Source organism: Esox lucius, chromosome 24, assembly GCF_011004845.1.
Source record: "Esox lucius isolate fEsoLuc1 chromosome 24, fEsoLuc1.pri, whole genome shotgun sequence".
NCBI lineage: Eukaryota > Metazoa > Chordata > Actinopteri > Esociformes > Esocidae > Esox > Esox lucius.
This window is the reverse complement of record NC_047592.1, coordinates 22,172,148-22,190,072: the sequence shown is the minus strand read 5'-3', so window position 1 is coordinate 22,190,072 and position 17,925 is coordinate 22,172,148. Positions and strand designations below refer to the sequence as shown.

General features: G+C 42.4%; 2 protein-coding genes across 6 annotated transcripts in view; both read left to right on the top strand.

Annotated features, from left to right (window-relative positions):
- Positions 1-990, top strand: part of LOC117593903 (serine/threonine-protein kinase nekl-2-like) — a 33,857-nt gene extending 32,867 nt beyond the window's left edge. For all 3 annotated transcript variants that reach the window (XM_034290544.1, XM_034290545.1, XM_034290543.1), the window contains one exon: positions 80-990. In XM_034290544.1, coding sequence (XP_034146435.1) covers positions 80-865 — 786 coding nt within the window. In that variant the 3' untranslated portion in view covers positions 866-990. The remainder of the gene's footprint in view (positions 1-79) is intronic.
- Positions 991-6,908: 5,918 nt separating this feature from the next.
- Positions 6,909-16,673, top strand: LOC117593904 (apolipoprotein L3-like). 3 transcript variants are annotated; one of them, XM_034290547.1, is made up of 9 exons: positions 6,909-7,267; positions 7,388-8,190; positions 8,335-8,438; positions 8,715-8,798; positions 13,382-13,443; positions 13,553-13,624; positions 15,036-15,090; positions 15,171-15,359; positions 15,454-16,673. In XM_034290547.1, the coding sequence occupies exons 2-9, from the start codon at positions 8,130-8,132 to the stop codon at positions 16,339-16,341; spliced, it is 1,515 nt and encodes a 504-aa protein (XP_034146438.1). In that variant the 5' UTR covers positions 6,909-7,267; positions 7,388-8,129; the 3' UTR covers positions 16,342-16,673. The 3 variants fall into 3 exon arrangements, with proteins under 3 accessions (XP_034146438.1, XP_034146439.1, XP_034146437.1); XM_034290548.1 differs by having other exon boundaries at positions 6,909-8,190; positions 8,345-8,438; XM_034290546.1 differs by having other exon boundaries at positions 6,909-8,190.
- Positions 16,674-17,925: the final 1,252 nt, after the last annotated feature.

Genomic DNA, 17,925 nt, shown 5'->3' with positions numbered 1-17,925 from the left:
ATTTGTTTATTTATCTGTTCAATAAATAATTAATTGATTATACCAATTGATTAATCAGTCTGTAATAATTTGTTTACAGAATTGGAAAACAATGAAAGTACTCCAGACAAATGTGGACAAGCTGAAAGCGTTGGCAGACGGCTTGGAGCGTGTGCACCAGGGCACCACCATAGGCAGTCTGACAGGAGGTGTTATTGGGGCCGCTGGAGGAATCACCTCCATAGTGGGACTCATCCTAGCTCCCTTCACTCTGGGCGCCTCCCTAATCGTTACTGGGGTCGGTGTTGGGGTGGCTGTCGCTGGTGGAGCCACAGCCGGAGTATCAAACATAACCAACATGGTCAATCAGTCTACAGACCGAAAAGCCATCAAGAACATCATCAAGGAGTTCCAGGAGAAGATGACCTGTGTGGTGACATCTATCCAAGACATGGCTAGGGGGTTGGAGGCACTGAGGACAAGTGTCCACTTTGACGCAGAAAGTTACCAATCTACAAATGAGAATGCGTCAAGGGCTAGTGCACGAGTTGTAAGGGGCCTAGGGGGCATTCCTGAGCTTGTCCGATTGGTCCAAGTGACCAACATCGGCAGGGTTGCAGCCCAAGCTGCCAGGGCAGTGCGTGTGGCAGAAGTGTTAACAGGAATATTCTCAGCCTTTTTTGTAGCGGTTGATGTTTTTTTCATCGCTGTGGATGCCAAAGAGATCCACAACATTCGACAAGTGAAGGCAAACAAGCAGTCTGGTGATACCTCAGAGGCTGAGGTTAAGTCAGAGACCATGAAGTTCATCCAGACAATCCGACAGACAGCTGATCAGCTGCAGGATAGCCTGGATGAACTGAATAGCGTAATTTCAGACCTGTAATAACTGAGTGTATAGTCAGTTGAAGTGATGCCAAAACAACAAATAGAGCAGATTTTATTCATTCAAGTCATCATCATCTTCCGCTTATCCGGGGCCAGGTCACGGGGGCAGCAGTCTAAGCAGAGATGCCCAGACTTCCCTGTCCCCAGACACTTCCTCCAACTCTTCCGGGGGACACCGAGGCGTTCCCAGGCCAGCTGGGAGACATAGTCCCTCCAGCGTGTCCTAGGTCTTCCCCGGGGTCTCCTCCCGGTGGGACGGGACCGGAACACCTTCCCAGGAAGGCGTTCCGGAGGCATACGAAACAGATGCCCAAGCCACCTCAGCTGACCCCTCTCGATGTGGAGGAGCAGCGGCTCTACTCTGAGCTCCTCCCGGGTGACCGAGCTTCTCACCCTATCTCTAAGGGATCGCCCAGCCACCCTGCGGAGAAAGCTCATTTCGGCCACCTGTATCCGGGATCTTGTCCTTTCGGTCATGCCCCAAAGCTCATGACCATAGGTGAGAGTAGGAACGTAGATTGACCGGTAAATCGAGAGCTTCGCCTTGCGGCTCAGCTCTTTCTTCACCACGACTGACCGATACAAGAAGCTGCACCGATCCATCTGTCAATCTCCCGTTCCCATCCTTCCCTCACTCGTGAACAAGACCCCTAGATACTTAAACTCCTCCACTTGAGGCAGGCACTCTCCATCAACCTGAAGTGGGCAAGTCACCCTTTTCCGATTGAGGACCATGGCCTCGAATTTGGAGGTACTGATTCTCATCCCCACTGCTACACACTCGGCTGCAAACCGTCCCAGTAAATGCTGAAGGTCCTGGTTTGAAGGGGCCAACACGACAACATCACCTGCAAAGAGCAGTGATGAAATCGTGTGGTCCCCAAACCTGACACCCTCCGGCCTCTGGCTGCGCCTAGAAATTCTGTCCATAAAAATTACGAACAGAACCGGTGACAAAGGGCAGCCCTGCCGGAGTCCAACATGCACTGGGAACAAGTCTGACTTACTGCCAGCAATGCGGACCAAGCTCCTGCTTCGGTCGTACAGGGACCTGACAGCCCTTAGCAAAGGACCCAGGACCCCATATTCCCGAAGCACTCTCCACAGGACGCCGCGAGGGACACAGTCGAATGCCTTCTCCAAATCCACAAAACACATGTGGATTGGTTGGGCAAACTCCCATGAACCCTCCAACACCCCATAGAGGGTATAGAGCTGGTCCAGTGTTCTACGGCCCAGACGAAAACCACACTGTTCCGCCTGAATCCGAGGTTCTATTATCGGCCGTATTCTCCTCTCCAGAACCCTGGCATTGACTTTCCTGGGGAGGCTGAAAAGTGTGATCCCCCTATAGTTGGAACACACCCTCCGGTCCCCCTTCTTAAAAAGAGGGACCACCACCCCGGTCTGCCATCCCAGAGGCACTGTCCCCGACCGCCACGCGATGTTGCACAGGCGTGTCAACCAAGACAGCCCCACAACATCCAGAGACTTGAGGTACTCAGGGCGGATCTCATCCACCCCCGGTGCCTTGCCACCGAGGAGTTTCTTGACTACCTCTGTGACTTCAGCCCGGGTGATGGACAAGTCCACCTCTGAGCCCTCATCCTCTGCTTCCTCAATGGAAGACGTGACGGCGGGATTGAGGAGATCCTCGAAGTACTCCTTCCACCGCCCGACGACATCCCCAGTTGAGGTCAACAGCTGCCCACGTTGGTAGGGCACTATTTCCCTCTCCTGAGGCGCCGGACGGTTTGCCAGAATCTCTTCGAGGCCAGCCGATAGTCCTTCTCCATGGCCTCAACGAACTCCTCCCAGGCCCGAGTTTTTGCCTTCACAACCACCCGGGCTGCAGTCCGCTTGGCCTGCCGGTACCCGTCAGCTGCCTCAGGAGTCCCACAAGCCAACCAGGCCTGATAGGACTCCTTCTTCAGCTTGACGGCATCCCTTACTTCCCGTGTCCACCACCGGGTTCAGGGATTGCCGCCTCGACAGGCACCGGAGACCTTACGGGCACAGCTCCGAGCTGCCACTTTGACAATGGCGGTGGAGAACATGGTCCACTCTGACTCAATATCGCCAGCCTCCCTCGGGATCCAGTCGAAGCTCTGCCGGAGGTGGGAGTTAAAGATCTCTCTGACAGGAGACTCGGCCAGATGTTCCCAGCAGACCCTTACAGTACGCTTGGGCCTGCCGAGCTCTTTACCCGAGTGTCCAAGATATACGGCCGCAGGTCAGATGAAATGACAACAGGTCGATCATCGACCTGCGGCCTAGGGTGTCCTGGTGCCACGTGCACTTATGCTTGAACATGGTGTTCGTTATGGACAAACTGTGACTAGCACAGAAGTCCAATAACTGAACACTGCTCAGGTTCAGATCAGGAGGGCCGTTCCTCCCAATCACGCCCCTCCAGGAGTCACTGTCGTTGCCCATGTGGGCGTTGAAGTTCCCCAGTAGAACAATAGAGTCCCCAATTGGAGCACTTTCCAGCACCCCTCCCAGAGACTCCAAGAAGGTTGGGTACTCTGCACTGCCGTTCGGCCCGTAGGCACAAACAACAGTGAGAGACCTATCCCCGACCCGTAGGCGCAGGGAAACGACCCTCTCGTTCACCGGGGTAAACTCCAACACATGGCGGCAGAGCTGGGGAGCTATAAGCAAACCCACACCAGCCCGCCACCTCTCACCAGGGGCAACTCCAGAGTGGTGAAGAGTCCATCCTCTCTCAAGGAGTGTGGTTCCAGAGCCCAAGCCGTGCGTAGAGGTGATCGCGACTACCTCTAGTCGGAACCTCTCAACCTCTCGCACGATCTCAGGCTCCTTCCCCGCCAGCGAGGTGACGTTCCACGTCCCTAGAGCTAGTTTCCGTGTCCAGTGATCGGGTTGTCTAGGCCCCCGCCTTCGACTGCCGCCCAATCCCCTCCGCACCGGCCCCTTATGGTCCCTCCTGTGGGTGGTGAGCCCACGGGATGGCGGTCCCACGTCGCTCCTTCGGGCTGAGCCCGGCCGGGCCCAATGTATTCATACTATTCAATTATATGACTAAAACAACATTGTATGTGCACAGGTTTTGAACCTTGTCTCTTCTCAGATGCGTCTAATAACTTCATTATTAGGTCATAGAAATCTAAGAATGTATCCCAGACAGGTCTACTATTGAGTACACATTAAAGCTTTAATTAAAAATTGTTCACAGAGATAATAAAGTAGTAAATCTACCTTTGGGCTATTTATTTAAAACATTAAACTGTGGAGTGTATTAGCAAATATTAATTAACCACAAATAAGATCCTCATTTGGATCACTCATAGTAACTCACCTTTGTAAAGAGAGGCTTATTACTGTAGTTACACATAACAGTTAACACTTGCAGGGAAAGGTGGGTGTGATTCACTGGGCCTGAGGCTTGGCAGGGCCCACTGATCTTAACAATGTCAATGTCATCTGTGAGGGGGCCTATGCTAGGTCCTGAGGATTCCTGGTGACTGCCACTAGCCCTCTGTTCTTCTCTCCCCTTGTGATAGGCTGTCTTCCCTCAACGCTATTTCTCTGTCTGTTCACTCGTTTTAGTTACAGCCTTTGCTGACTGACTAAACTGTAGCTTTGCTCGATAACTCCAGCTACCACTGACCTGACCACATACAGTACTAAGTTACTTATCTGGCTTCCACTCGAAGGTGACAGCTGAACTAACAACATATTGTACCAACTGTGTCAAAGTTTCCTGTTTACTCATATGCACACTAAAGTACACATGATATTTAACTTTTTTGGCGAATGTACACTCTTGACTATTGGTTCTCTACTTGCTTCTCTTGGTGCCACCTGCTGCCTAGACATCTCACGCCACTTCACCCTTTTACGCTCTGGCCTGCCTTGCGCCAAATGAATTGCTGTCCACAATTATCCTTCAGCATTCAATTGGCTCTTTCGACTGTTAAATATCATCATTTACAGGAGCTAGCTAGCTAACTGAATTTGGTATGCCAATTCTGATAAGTTTACATAATCAACGACGGTTAGCTTTCTCATTCATTGATTAAAAACATGCTAAATAAATGTAAGTATGTTCTCATGTTGCTTTCTGCAGTATTAATGCCGCATAGAAAGTGATTCTACCCTCCCTCGTATCGATTGTCATTTTTGTGGAGCAAGTATAATCTGAATTGCACCCCCCTCTCCCCTATCAGCTGAGGGCCCCCTAGAGGTCGGGGCCCAAATGGGGCAATACTGTTAAAATTATTTTGATGAAGATATCAATTTGCTTGCTGTTATTAGAGGAATTATTATGGACAATGACTATTTAAAATATCTGTCCACATCTTAATGGATTGGATTGCATTGCAGACGTTCTTATTTGTTACTAAAGTCAAATAAACTGGACAGGTTCCCAACCTCTAGGTAGCAGTCAGTTAGGGAAATCAACAGTTTACAGATGCCATAGAATGGGGGCTGTGATTCCAGGAACATGCAATTTGTTGTTTTTCCTAGAAATATGCAGCTAAATCAAATGATAAATACTCTTCATCAAGGTTGGAGAGACAGCTAGAGAGAGTTCTAAAAAAGTGGAGACAACATGTTTCATTCCACATCCTGTATATAGTTACGCAGGGCCCACAGACGACCAAACCAAAACGAAGTAGTTCACACTAATGATGGGCAGGCAACACTATTAGTCCATTCCCACGGGTAATATTGACATAAACAACAGGCTGGCCAAAACCCAACTCACTGGCATTTCCCAGTCATAATGAGCCCTCTGTTTTCGCCTTCGCCTAGTGCTATTCTTATATCGATTCCTGTGTTTTGACCATTGCCTGATTTGCTCCTTGACTCTGTCTCTAGCCTTGTGATTCTGCATTTGTGAGTGTCTCGTGATTTTGACCCTAGCCTGTACGACTATTCTGCGCTTTGCCCTACCCGGAGTCATTACATTGGTAAAGCCACATGTAATGACTTTACCCACTCATTACATGTGGCAAATAATATATCTGCATATTTCCCTACTGTAACTCTGATTGTCTCGAACACACACGTCTGTATTGGGTCCAAGAAGTAACAAATGAAAGGAAAAAACTACATAAAGTGTCTCAGTTAGGTGTTGGGCCACCAGCTGTAAGGACAGCTTTAATGAGCTTTGGCAAAGATTCAAATGATGTTTGGAACAAAATCACACACATTTGTTTTTCTATTATGGGGACCTGATACCTAACAAATAAAACTAAACTTATACCCTGAGCTGGAACTTTTGCCAGTGGGGACCTGCCAACATCTCTGAACATCTTTATATCCTGCACCATCAAAGAGTCATTGAGTAATTTGATGTTACACCTGAATATTCTGACAAAAGGGGTAGTAGCTTTGACACAATACACACAAATATATACATATACATACACACACTTACACACATTTCAAACAGCTTGCACACATTGTACTTAAATATGCATACACCCACACACACATTATTTTCACTGTAAATATATTTAGCATCTCCACAGGTTAAATAAAGACACGTAACTGTCTTACATGAAACGTGTCTGTGATTCTGTTTCATGCTCCTCTTTGTTTTTGCCAGACTGTGTAAGCGGAGCCGGCCAAGAAGCGCGAATGTCTCTTAGCTGAGTGGTTAGAGGCGCGGATTTCAATTTACATAGCATAGTTCACATTGCGTAGTGGTTAGCAAATGAACTGTCATTGTTTTCTAATAAAACAAACCAGCCATGGATTGATTGTAGTCATTGTTTTCATTATAGGTACTGTATAGCTATTATAGCTAATAGCAATTATATCTACAGCAATCTCTTTCTAATTTAATGTAATAAATGTAGTGTAGCGATCCTGTTATACCTGTTGTTGGTTTGGATGTTAACTAATGAAGGGACCTAGTAACGAGAACCATAGAGTTTCGATTAATTGATTTGACAGTGTAAGAAGTAAACAGACACATCTCTACACACGTATCTCGTTCACCCACACCCACTGTTTAAATAGCGTAGTGGTTAAAGACAGTCTATCACATCATAAACCAGGGATCGATCCGGAATAGCTTTTCTGTGTGACAGCGTCTCAGTACGGTTCGCTACTGAAATGATTGTCAACCTTCAATTTTCTGCCCTTCTCCAGAAGTGTGTACTACTTCCAATTCCCTTCATGAAAGCCTTGCCTTGGCTTTTGGGAATTTCCACTATATTCTTTTCACCGGTCTTTCATTTTTTAAATCCATGAAAGGGACTGTGCAAATGGTTTGTCCCTTCAAATCCCTTCTTGTGAAGAACTGGAAGGCAGCCAATGAGATGCGCCCATAAGTCAGCTGACACTTTACTATGTCAAGCTGATTTGAAGCTTTCACTTTCACTTCAGTGTAGCGTAGTGGATTTTTTTTAAACAGTTGTTGGTATGAATTTGGCTTACGCTCATCCTGTTTTTCATTGTTTTAATATTGATCCACCATTGCTCAGGTAAGATGGACAAGTGTGTTTGTCTAACTCAGGGTGTCTTTGTGTGTGATGATCAGGCTCATGCACGTAGAGATCCTGTTTCCTGGAAGTCAGGCAAGCAAGGGTAAGGTAAGTGCTACGTTTCATGAACTATGTTTAGACTACAATATTATGTATGCCTGCATTAAAAATATAGCATTTTTATATTTCACAAAATGTTTCTATTTCCATTTTAGTTGTTTCACTTGTTATTCATATCTTGACATGACACAAACACCCCTTTTTATCATTACAAATATTATAGCTTACAGTATGTACAAATATTTGACAGTTAAAAAAAAGTTTATATTAATAAATATATGTGGGCACTGGGAACCAATGCATTTATTTTGTTTCTTAAATGTTCTTTTTGTTTGTGTTTTGTTACTGAATTATCAGAGTAAAGAAGGCATAAAGATGGTCAGATCAAGGAGTGGAGTCATGTTAAGTGGCATATTTCAGGTTAAAACCATGCCTTTAGGTTCATTAAGTGGTTAATTAATATTTTATCTTTACTTTTACTTCATGAGGAACTTTCTAAAGTGTGCTCTCTAGGACTCAAAACTGCTATTACTTCTATTGCCCGGTATTTGGTATAAACAGCTCCGGAGACCACTGCACCTTTTTCTTTCCTTTCCAAAAAAGTCAAAAAGGAAGGTGTGGAGTGAGGAACAGAAGCGTGGTTTAGTGGTCTCTTAATTTTTTCCGGAGCTGTATTTTGTTCTGTAATTTTTGCTTCAACAGACATTAGATTTGAACACGGATGCTGAATACTCTGAGATGGGAACTCTACTGCAAATAAGTCACCCTCATATTGTAAGCTACATAAACTCTTTTCAAGGTAACTAGTATTTCTAGGTCATTTCTTTGTTTTAATAAATTATAAATAATAAATATTTTGGAGGGGTTTCCATAGACTAAATTATTATGTAATTTAAATTTAAAAACATAGTATTCTTTCCCCATGAACTATGTATTTTTGCAGATGGTAATAGTTACTATGTAGTTCTGGACCATTGTGAGGGTGGAGATCTCTCACAGAAGATAAGAGACAGGAAGGAGACTGGGATCCCTTTCTCAGAAGAACAGGTATTTCAAATTAAAAGCATATTAGTTGTGTTCCTGGCTGACTGTTTTACTGATGTTGTTTGCATAATAGGTTGCATTTCAAGTCATCAACTGTGCTGTCTGGTTTTACATTGGTTTATCACTGCTGATATGTTCATTTTACCTGGTGTTTTATTAAATATGACAAGTTCTTCTGCAGCTAGTCAGCCTGGAACACAGACATTTTCATTTATAACACTGCATCCAAACTATGTTACTCCATGTTAAACCAAAGTTATCAACTGTATTTCATCCCAGATCATGGACTGGCTTGTTGAGATCTGTATGGCCATTAAGTGTGTCCATGACAAGGGCCTACTTCACAGAGACCTGAGACCTCAGGTAAACACTGGCTTTTCAAAAAGTGTCTTTATGATATAGAAATTGGGGAACAAAACAGGAGAGGGTTTCTTCTGTAACAGCAGTGGGCTGGATTCAGACCCATTCTGCAGTGGGTCTAGTCCCCTGGACCATCGTAAGTCACCACATTGGTCTGTCACATGGTTCTCAACACTCTCATTGGGGACCTCCAGGTTTTCCATGTATTTGATCTATTCAAGAAATAGCACACCTCAAATGGTCCACTAATCATTATGCTTTTGATTACATGAATTGGAGCCCTGTGCTACAACAGAGATTAGCAGGGTAACTTTATTCACTCTGAGTTCAACAGAGGATAACTGTATGATAAAAGCGGCTTATAATTCTTACGTAGATAAATGTGTATCACAACATATTATTTAGAAGTACGGTGTCCTATGAAAGTACCCACAATGTTTGGCAAGAATTCCAAAATACTCTAAAAACCAAACTCTACAAGTAGAGTACAGAATACTTTTGCAAGGTATTATATTTACTTAAAATGGAATTGTCTTGAGATGTCTATACAGACATAATAATTGTAAGTATACTACTTTAAGCAATATTCTCAGAAATTTTATAAAAGAAGTGTAAAAGATATGTTATTTATTTGTCATGTCCGTGACCTGTGATTGCATTGGTTTATTGTACTCACATTCTACTGGACTCTACAAGACACAAAGTAGTAGGGGCAACAGGCAAGTTGTGACTACCGACATGTTTGATCATGAAAGAGTTTCTGATTTCTATGAGGGGCGGAGCGTTCTCTACATTCTGGATTTACTGGCAAAAGCCGGCTGTCCCATATATTTTTTTTTATCCACTTATAGAAGGCAATAATGTAATACATTTAATGCCCCAGATACAGAATGGATGCATTGTCATCTGCTCAATAGGAGACACACTGGTTTTCCAGCTCTGCCTCATCTATGTGGCTCATCCTGTAATGAAAATCAATATTCACTTTGTTTGAAAGAAACGTTTGGGAACGCCACATGCACAGGTTGATATTGTGTTAAGAGTTTAGCAACTGTTCCAACCGATTTGGCCAGTTTTGTTGACCCCTATATCCCAGAGATTTTTGGTTGACTGAACTTAGGTACTCTGCTCGATCTCTACTGACCCCCACCAACGAAAAGCATGCTTAGGAATGAAGTAGGGTGTATCGACGAGGGATAGAATCAGGACACAAGCGCAAGGAGAACAGAGGATTTCTAAATGGAAAATAAAAATATTTTTGCAATGCAAAATGCATGTAGAATGTATGATGAATATACAGTGGGGCAAAAAAGTATTTAGTCAGCCACCAATTGTGCAAGTTCTCCCACTTAAAAAGATGAGAGGCCTGTAATTTTCATCATAGGTACACTTCAATTATGAGAGACAAAATGAGAAATAAAAATCCAGAAGAATCCAACTTTTTTTTAATGAATTTATTGGTAAATTATGGTGGAAAATAAGTATTTGGTCAATAACAAAAGTTCATCTCAATACTTTGTTATATACCCTTTGTTGGCAATGACAGAGGTCAAACGTTTTCTGTAAGCCTTCACAAGGTTTTCACACACTGTTGCTGGTATTTTGGCCCATTCCTCCATGCAGATCTCCTCTAGAGCACAGACTTTCAACTCTCTCCAAATATTTTCTATGGGGTTGAGATCTGGTGACTGGCTAGGCCACTCCAGGACCTTGAAATGCTTCTTACGAAGCCACTCCTTCGTTGTCCGGGCGGAGTGTTTGGGATCATTGTCATACTGAAAGACCCAGCCACGTTTCATCTTCAATGCCCTTGCTGATGGAAGGAGGTTTTCACTCAAAATCTCACGATACATGGCCCCATTTATTCTTTCCTTTACACGGATCAGTCGTCCTGGTCCCTTTGCAGAAAAACAGCCCCAAAGCATGATGTTTCCACCCCCATGCTTCACAGTAGGTATGATGTTCTTTGGATGCAACTCAGCATTCTTTCTCCTCCAAACACAATGAGTTAAGTTTTTACCAAAGAGGTTTTTTTTGGTTTCATCTGACCATATGACATTCTCCCAATCCTCTTCTGGACCATCCAAATGCTCTCTAGCAAACCTCAGAAGGGCCGGGACATGTACTGGCTTAAGCAGGGGGACACGTCTGGCACTGCAGGATTTGAGTCCCTGGGGGCGTAGTGTGTTACTGATGATAGCCTTTGTTACTTTGGTCCCAGCTCTCTTCAGGTCATTCACTAGGTCCCTATGTGTGGTTCTGGGATTTTTGCTCAATATTCTTGTAAAAATTTTGACCCCACGGGGTGAGATCTTGCGTGGAGCCCCGGATTGAGGGAGATTATCAGTGGTCTTGTATGTCTTCCATTTTCTTATAATTGTTCCCACAGTTGATTTCTTCACACCAAGCTGCTTACCTATTGCAGATTCAGTCTTCCCAGCCAGGTGCAGGTCTACAATTTTGTTTCTGGTGTCTTTCTGGTGGACAGGTGTCTTTTATACTGATAATAAGTTCAAACAGGTGCCATTAATACAGGTAACGAGTGGAGGACAGAGGAGCCTCTTAAAGAAGAAGTTACAGGTCTGTGAGAGCCAGAAATCTTGCTTGTTGGTAGGTGACCAAATACTTATTTTACTGAGGAATTTACCAATAAATTCATAAAATATCCTACAATGTGATTTTCTGGATTTTCTTATTTTGTCTCTCATAGTTGAAGTGTACCTATGATTACAGGCCTCTCTCATCTTTTTAAGTGGGAGAACTTGCACAATTGGTGGCTAACTAAATACTTTTTTTCCCCACTGTATGTCGAATACATGTATAAAAAAAAAAGCATTTCTGGTGTGGAAATTTATTTCACCTTTTATTCTGAAATGTATTTAGAAATGTATACATATATTTAAATGTATTCAAATTACATTTTAGGTATCAAAATGTATTTCACCTTTTATTTCCGAAAAGTATATCGAAATGTATAAATACATTTCAATTATATTCAATTGTATTTCAAAACAATTAATGTTCACAGTACAAAATGATATTCATGTAAGACTTATATTTTTTCACTTTACTGTTTGAAGTAGTGGTTAGGACACTGAACATCATGGGTATGAGACACAGCCTGCCAAATGTTACATTTAAAAAAAAAAAAAATAAAAAAAAAAAAATATATATATATATATATATATTATTCTGCTCTTGCTTTAACAGGTTAGCGTAGCAGATAGCTAACATAAGATCCTTGAAATAAAGACCCAGGAAACCGGAGTAGAGAGAGGCCTTTAGTATCTTTTATCTGTAAAATTGTGAAAACATAATAATATGGCATTACAAACTGCCCATATATACATATACATGAATATGCAACTTCAGTCTAACATATAGCTATCCCCTAGGACAAATTAGCCATTATCATGACTAGTAAGCATTTAAGTTAACTTTAACATGGATCTCTATGGAGCAATGGCAATCGCGATTAGCATAACCATGGATCAAAACAGGAAAACCAACGGCAAGAGAGTAGGGACAACATTTAGAGAACTCAAATGCAATACAACTTTACACCACTAGATGTTTTTAATTCAACACAAAGTGGGGGCAGAACATATATATTTCTCAAATGTATCTCCATGTTGTGATGCATTTTGTAATATTATTGTAAATGTAATTTTTAAATGTAAATATGTTTTAAAAAACATTTAAAATGTATATACTTTCTATATGGGACATTTAATGACGAACCCAAAACATGACAAATAAGAAACTAAACGTCAGGAACAAACAGAACAACGTCACATCTGGGGAAACCAGTACAAAGACCAACAGGATATACTGTGGTAGCAGGAACTTAAATAGGTTCTGTGATCAGGGAAAACAGGTGAGTGCAATAATCAAAGAAAACAGGTGATGATGTGAGGGAGAGAGGGAATTGGATTCACGTGACATAGATGCTTGTGCATTGATAGGCACACAAAGGTACATCTGAAACTACATGAACGATAACCAATGAAAGACTGGACAAAAATGTGATGCTAAATCAAAAGAAGCCTAATAAAGTTAGTGGCAGGCAGACAAGCATTATATACCACCATATTAACGATGAAGCCTGAGCAGCCAGCTAGTTTGCTTTGTGTTATAAACTGCAGTGTTTGAACTCTGAATTACATTTAATTACATTCATGACACAGTAAAAAAAGTTATGTTTACTTTGATAACCAGTTGGTAGCAATAATGCCTCAATTGGTGTTTGTGTTATATCATAAATATAACGTGGCAACGCCTGTATCCATGTACAAGGTAATGGGGAAAACTACTCTTAACCCTTGTACATTGATAATAGCACATACCATATAGTTAACTAGTTCAGGATAACTGCCAATTGTTAATCCTACGGGGGCCTCTGAGGAGAGGTTTGTGAACCACTAATGACCTGGGGAATTGTGTTCCATCTCTTGTTTTAAAGAAAATGATCTAGAATACAGCCTCTAGACAGGACCATGAACTGTATTATTTGATACATTATTTATGAAGTATCAAGTTCTATGTTGTTTTCAGTAAACAATTAACATTTCTTTTTTTGACACCAGAATATCTTCCTCACAAAATTTGGGACACTCTGTTTGGGAAATTTTGGAAGAGTCACTGAAAAGTGTGGTACTTTTTTGATAATAATTACTTGTGAAAATATATACTATTGAGGCAGAGTTTAATTTGTTTGATTAATGAATGCTATGTTTCTGTTCTACCAATGCTTAAAGATCTTCAGAGAATGGAGTATTGGCCTACTTAGGTCCAGAGATTCTGAAAGGTGGAATATATAACACCAAAAGGTAATTTCAAAATGTTACATCAATGTTATATCAATAGCAGACATCAACCCTTTGATAAAAATATTTCATGCTGAGGTCATGGCCCAAAAAATAGTGTCCATGTTCAAGAGGATCCAACTGATTGATCCACACTGTCCTTGAAACATAAACAACTACTATTATTCTTTTTTATGAATTATATTATTTACCCATGATACATTGTGGTTTTGTTCCTCAATCAATCAATCAATCAAAATTTATTTATAAAGCGCTTTTTACAACAGCAGTTGTCACAAAGTGCTTTACAGAGACACCCGGCCTTAAACCCCAAGGAGCAAACAACAGTAGTGTTGAATTTCAGTGGCTAGGAAAAACTCCCTAAGAAGGTCGAATTTTAGGAAGAAACCTAGAGAGGACCCAGGCTCAGAGGGGTGACCAGTCCTCTTCTGGCTGTGCCGGGTGAGATATTAAGAGTCCAATTGGAATAATAAATAAATTTCTCTTGGCTAAATCCAGAGTATATTTGATTTTAGACTAGGTCAGAAGTATGACCAGGTGGACAAGGACAGGAACAGCAACGGTCCCCCCAAACCAGGTAATCCGCAGGTGTGGACCAGGACCTCATCTCCTTCTAAAATTTAAAATTGGAGGAAACTGAGAAAAGTTAGTAGTACATCCCTCATGTCCCCCAGCACAATAATATAGCAGCGTAACACCTTGGAAACTGAGACGGGGGGGTCCGGTGACACTGTGGCCCTACCCGGGGGAGGCCCCGGACAGGGCCCAACAGGCAGGAAATCAATCCAACCACATTGCCAGGCATCAACCAAAGGGACACCCACCAACCGCAACCCCCCTGAATGAGGGCCGAGTATTGCTAGTAGCGTACAGCCCAACTGCACAAGTGCGCAATAGAGAATCAACAACAAGCCAGTGACTCTTCCCCCGAAGGGCATTGGAGGGAGGGCATCCCAGTGGCGAGTTCCTCTTGAACTCACCATATGATGCAACCGACTGAAGTGGTGAAATGGCCGCAAATTGCACAGTGAGATAAAGGCACAGCTGATATCTAACATACATTTTCCGTAAGCATCTGTCAAAAATCATGCAGTTGGATGTTTTAAATGTTGTTAACCTTCTTTATGACCAAGAACTGATGGACATAGTGGTGCATTAAAAACAGTTTAGTAAAATCCCTATTTCCATCCATTGCTTTTTAGGAAAAGGTAGATTTAACTAACTAACCACAAATGAAAACAACATAAACATGAAATCCTTTTCCTGACAATTTTCTTTAGAATGTGTATGACTTGCGTAATTTCTTGCACAAGGAACACTAATTTGATGCATGCAACAGTCTGTACTGTCAGAAAACATCAAATATATGGCCTGCACAATATTGACATATTCACGTATTTGACCCTCTTTGCAGTGATATATGGTCCCTGGGATGTGTGCTGTATGAGTTGTGCATGCTTCAGTCTGCAGTAAGTTATACTTCCATCTCAATGTTGGTCACTTGGTAATGAAAAAAAGCTGTGTAATAGTAACTGTTTCTTCTTCACAGTTTACTGCAGAGAGCACAATCAACCTCATCCCCAAAATATTAGGTGGTCCTTACCCATCTCTCCCAGAAAGCTTCTCACCTGAGCTCTGTGAACTGCTGTTTGACATGTTCCAACAAGACCCATCCATTAGGCCTTCAATTGCAGAAATCCTGGCAAAACCCTTCATTATTAGTTTCCTTACAAAAAAGGTTTGCAATACGAGACAACATTACATTAAATATTTGTTCATACATAAATTCATAATTCACAAGACAAAATCAGTCTGAATTTATTTGTTTGTAGAGTGAGAAAACTGTGAAGGGAATGCAGGCAAATTTGGACAACCTGAGAGCGTTGGCAGATGGCTTGGAGCGTGTGCACCAGGGCACCACCATAGGCAGTCTGACAGGAGGTGTTATTGGGGCCGCTGGAGGAATCACCTCCATAGTGGGACTCATCCTAGCTCCCTTCACTCTGGGCGCCTCCCTGATCGTCACTGGGGTCGGTGTTGGGGTGGCTATCGCTGGTGGAGCCACAGCCGGAGTATCCAACATAACCAACATGGTCAATCAGTCTACAGACCGAAAAGCCATCAAGAACATAATCAAAGAGTTCCAGGAGAAGCTGAACTCTGTGGTGGTTTCTCTGAAAGACATTGCTGAGGGATTGGAGAGGCTGAGTGTGAGTGGCTCCTTTGACACAGAAAGTAACCAATCCACTGCTGCGAATCTGTCAAGGGCTGGAGCACGAGTTGGGAGGGGCCTAGGGGCCATTCCAGAGCTCATCCGATTGATCCAAGTGGCCAACATCGGCAAGGTTGCAGCCCAAACCGCCAGGGCCGTGCGTGTGGCAGAAGTGGCAACTGGAATATTCACTGTTTTTTTTATAGCAGTCGATGTGTTCTTCATCGCCATGGATGCCAAAGAGATCTACAACATCCGACAGGCAAAGGCAATCGAGCAGTCTGTTAATACCAGTCGTTTAGAAGTGATGGACACTGATTCAACCATGGAGCTGATCCATGAATGTGAAGAACCAGTTCCTGAACCCAAGCCTGAGGTCCAGTCAGAGACCATGAAGTTCATCCAGACTATCAGAGAGACTGCTAATCAGCTACAGGAGAGCCTGAATGAATTGAGTGATGTCCTTTCATTCATTCCGAAGATAGAAGACTCTTACTGGGACAACTGAGAGTTTACTTTGTCAAAGTGATTTTAAAATATGAAGAAACAAGACATAGAGATGTAATTAATCTCATTGTCTTTTCAGAGATCCATGTTTTTTCCCCAGACATCTCTACTGCTGAACTTTTTTTTTTTTGTGTTTGTATATTCAATTGTATGTATATATTATATTCTTACAAACAATGATGGCAGATGTATTACACAATTCCAAAATTATAGCAGTTAAATGTCTCTGCTTGCAAGTCTTAAAACTTGCAACGTTTCGATCAAAAGACCTACGTCAGAGGCATAAAACAACCGTGATGAACAAGGCATATATATATATATATATATATATATATATATATATATATGTGTCTTGATTGAGTGTGTGTATGTACAGTGGATCTAAAAAGTCTACACACCCCTGTTAAAATGCCTGGTTCTTGTGATGTCAAAGAATGAGACAAATCAAATCAGGGTAAATCATGTGAGAACTTTTTCAACCTTTAATGTGACCTATAATGTGAACAATTCAATTGAAAAACAAACTGAAATATTTGAGGGGGAAAAATAAAAAACTCACAATAACCTGTTTGCAAGTGTGCACCAAATCTGTCAGATCTCCTGTGCACAGCCCTCTTCAGATCACCCCACAGATGTTCAATTGGATTCAGGTCTGGGCTCTGGCTGGGCCATTCCAAAACATTTATCTTCTTCTGGTGAAGCCATGCTTTTGTGAATTTGGATATGAGCTTTGTGTCGTTGTCATGCTGAAAGGTGAATTTATCTTCAGTTTTCTAACAGGCGCCTAAAGGTTTTGGGCCAAAATTGCCTGGTATTTGGAACTGTTCATAATTCCCTCCACCCTGACTAAGGCCCCGGTTCCAGTTGAAGAAAAACAACCCCAAAGCATGATGCTGCCACCACCATGCTTCACTGTGGGTATGGTGTTCTTTGGGTGATGTGCAGTGTTGTTTTTGCACAAAACATCTTTTGGAATTATGGCCTAAAAACCTTGGTTTCATCAGACCATAACACATTTTCCCTCGTGCTTTTGGGGGACTTGATGTTTGTTTTTGCAAACTTCAACCAGACTTGGATGTTTTCTTTGTAAGAAAGCTTCCATCTTGCCACCCTACCCAATAGCCCATTCATATGAAGAATACAGGAGATTGTTGTCACATGTAGCACACAGCCAGTACTTGCCAGAAATGCCTGCAGTTCCTTTCATGTTGCTGTAGGCCTCTTGGAAGCCTCCCTGACCAGTTTTCTTCTCGTCTTTTCATCAATTTTGGAGGGACGTCCAGTTCTTGGTAATTTTCTCCACTTGATGATGACGGTCTTCACTGGAAATTATTTTATACCCTTCTCCTGACTGATATCTTTCAAAAATGAGATCCCTCAGATGCTTTGGAAGCTCTCAGTGGACCCTAGCTTTTGCTCTGAGGTGCAACTAAGAAACTTTTTGGAAAATACTACTAGAACAGCTGAACTTTATTTGTGATTAATCAGAGTGACTTTGAATGATAGCAGGTGTGTAATGACTTCTATTTAACATTCATTTTAATGTGACTGGTTATTTCTGAACACAGCCACATCCCCAATTATA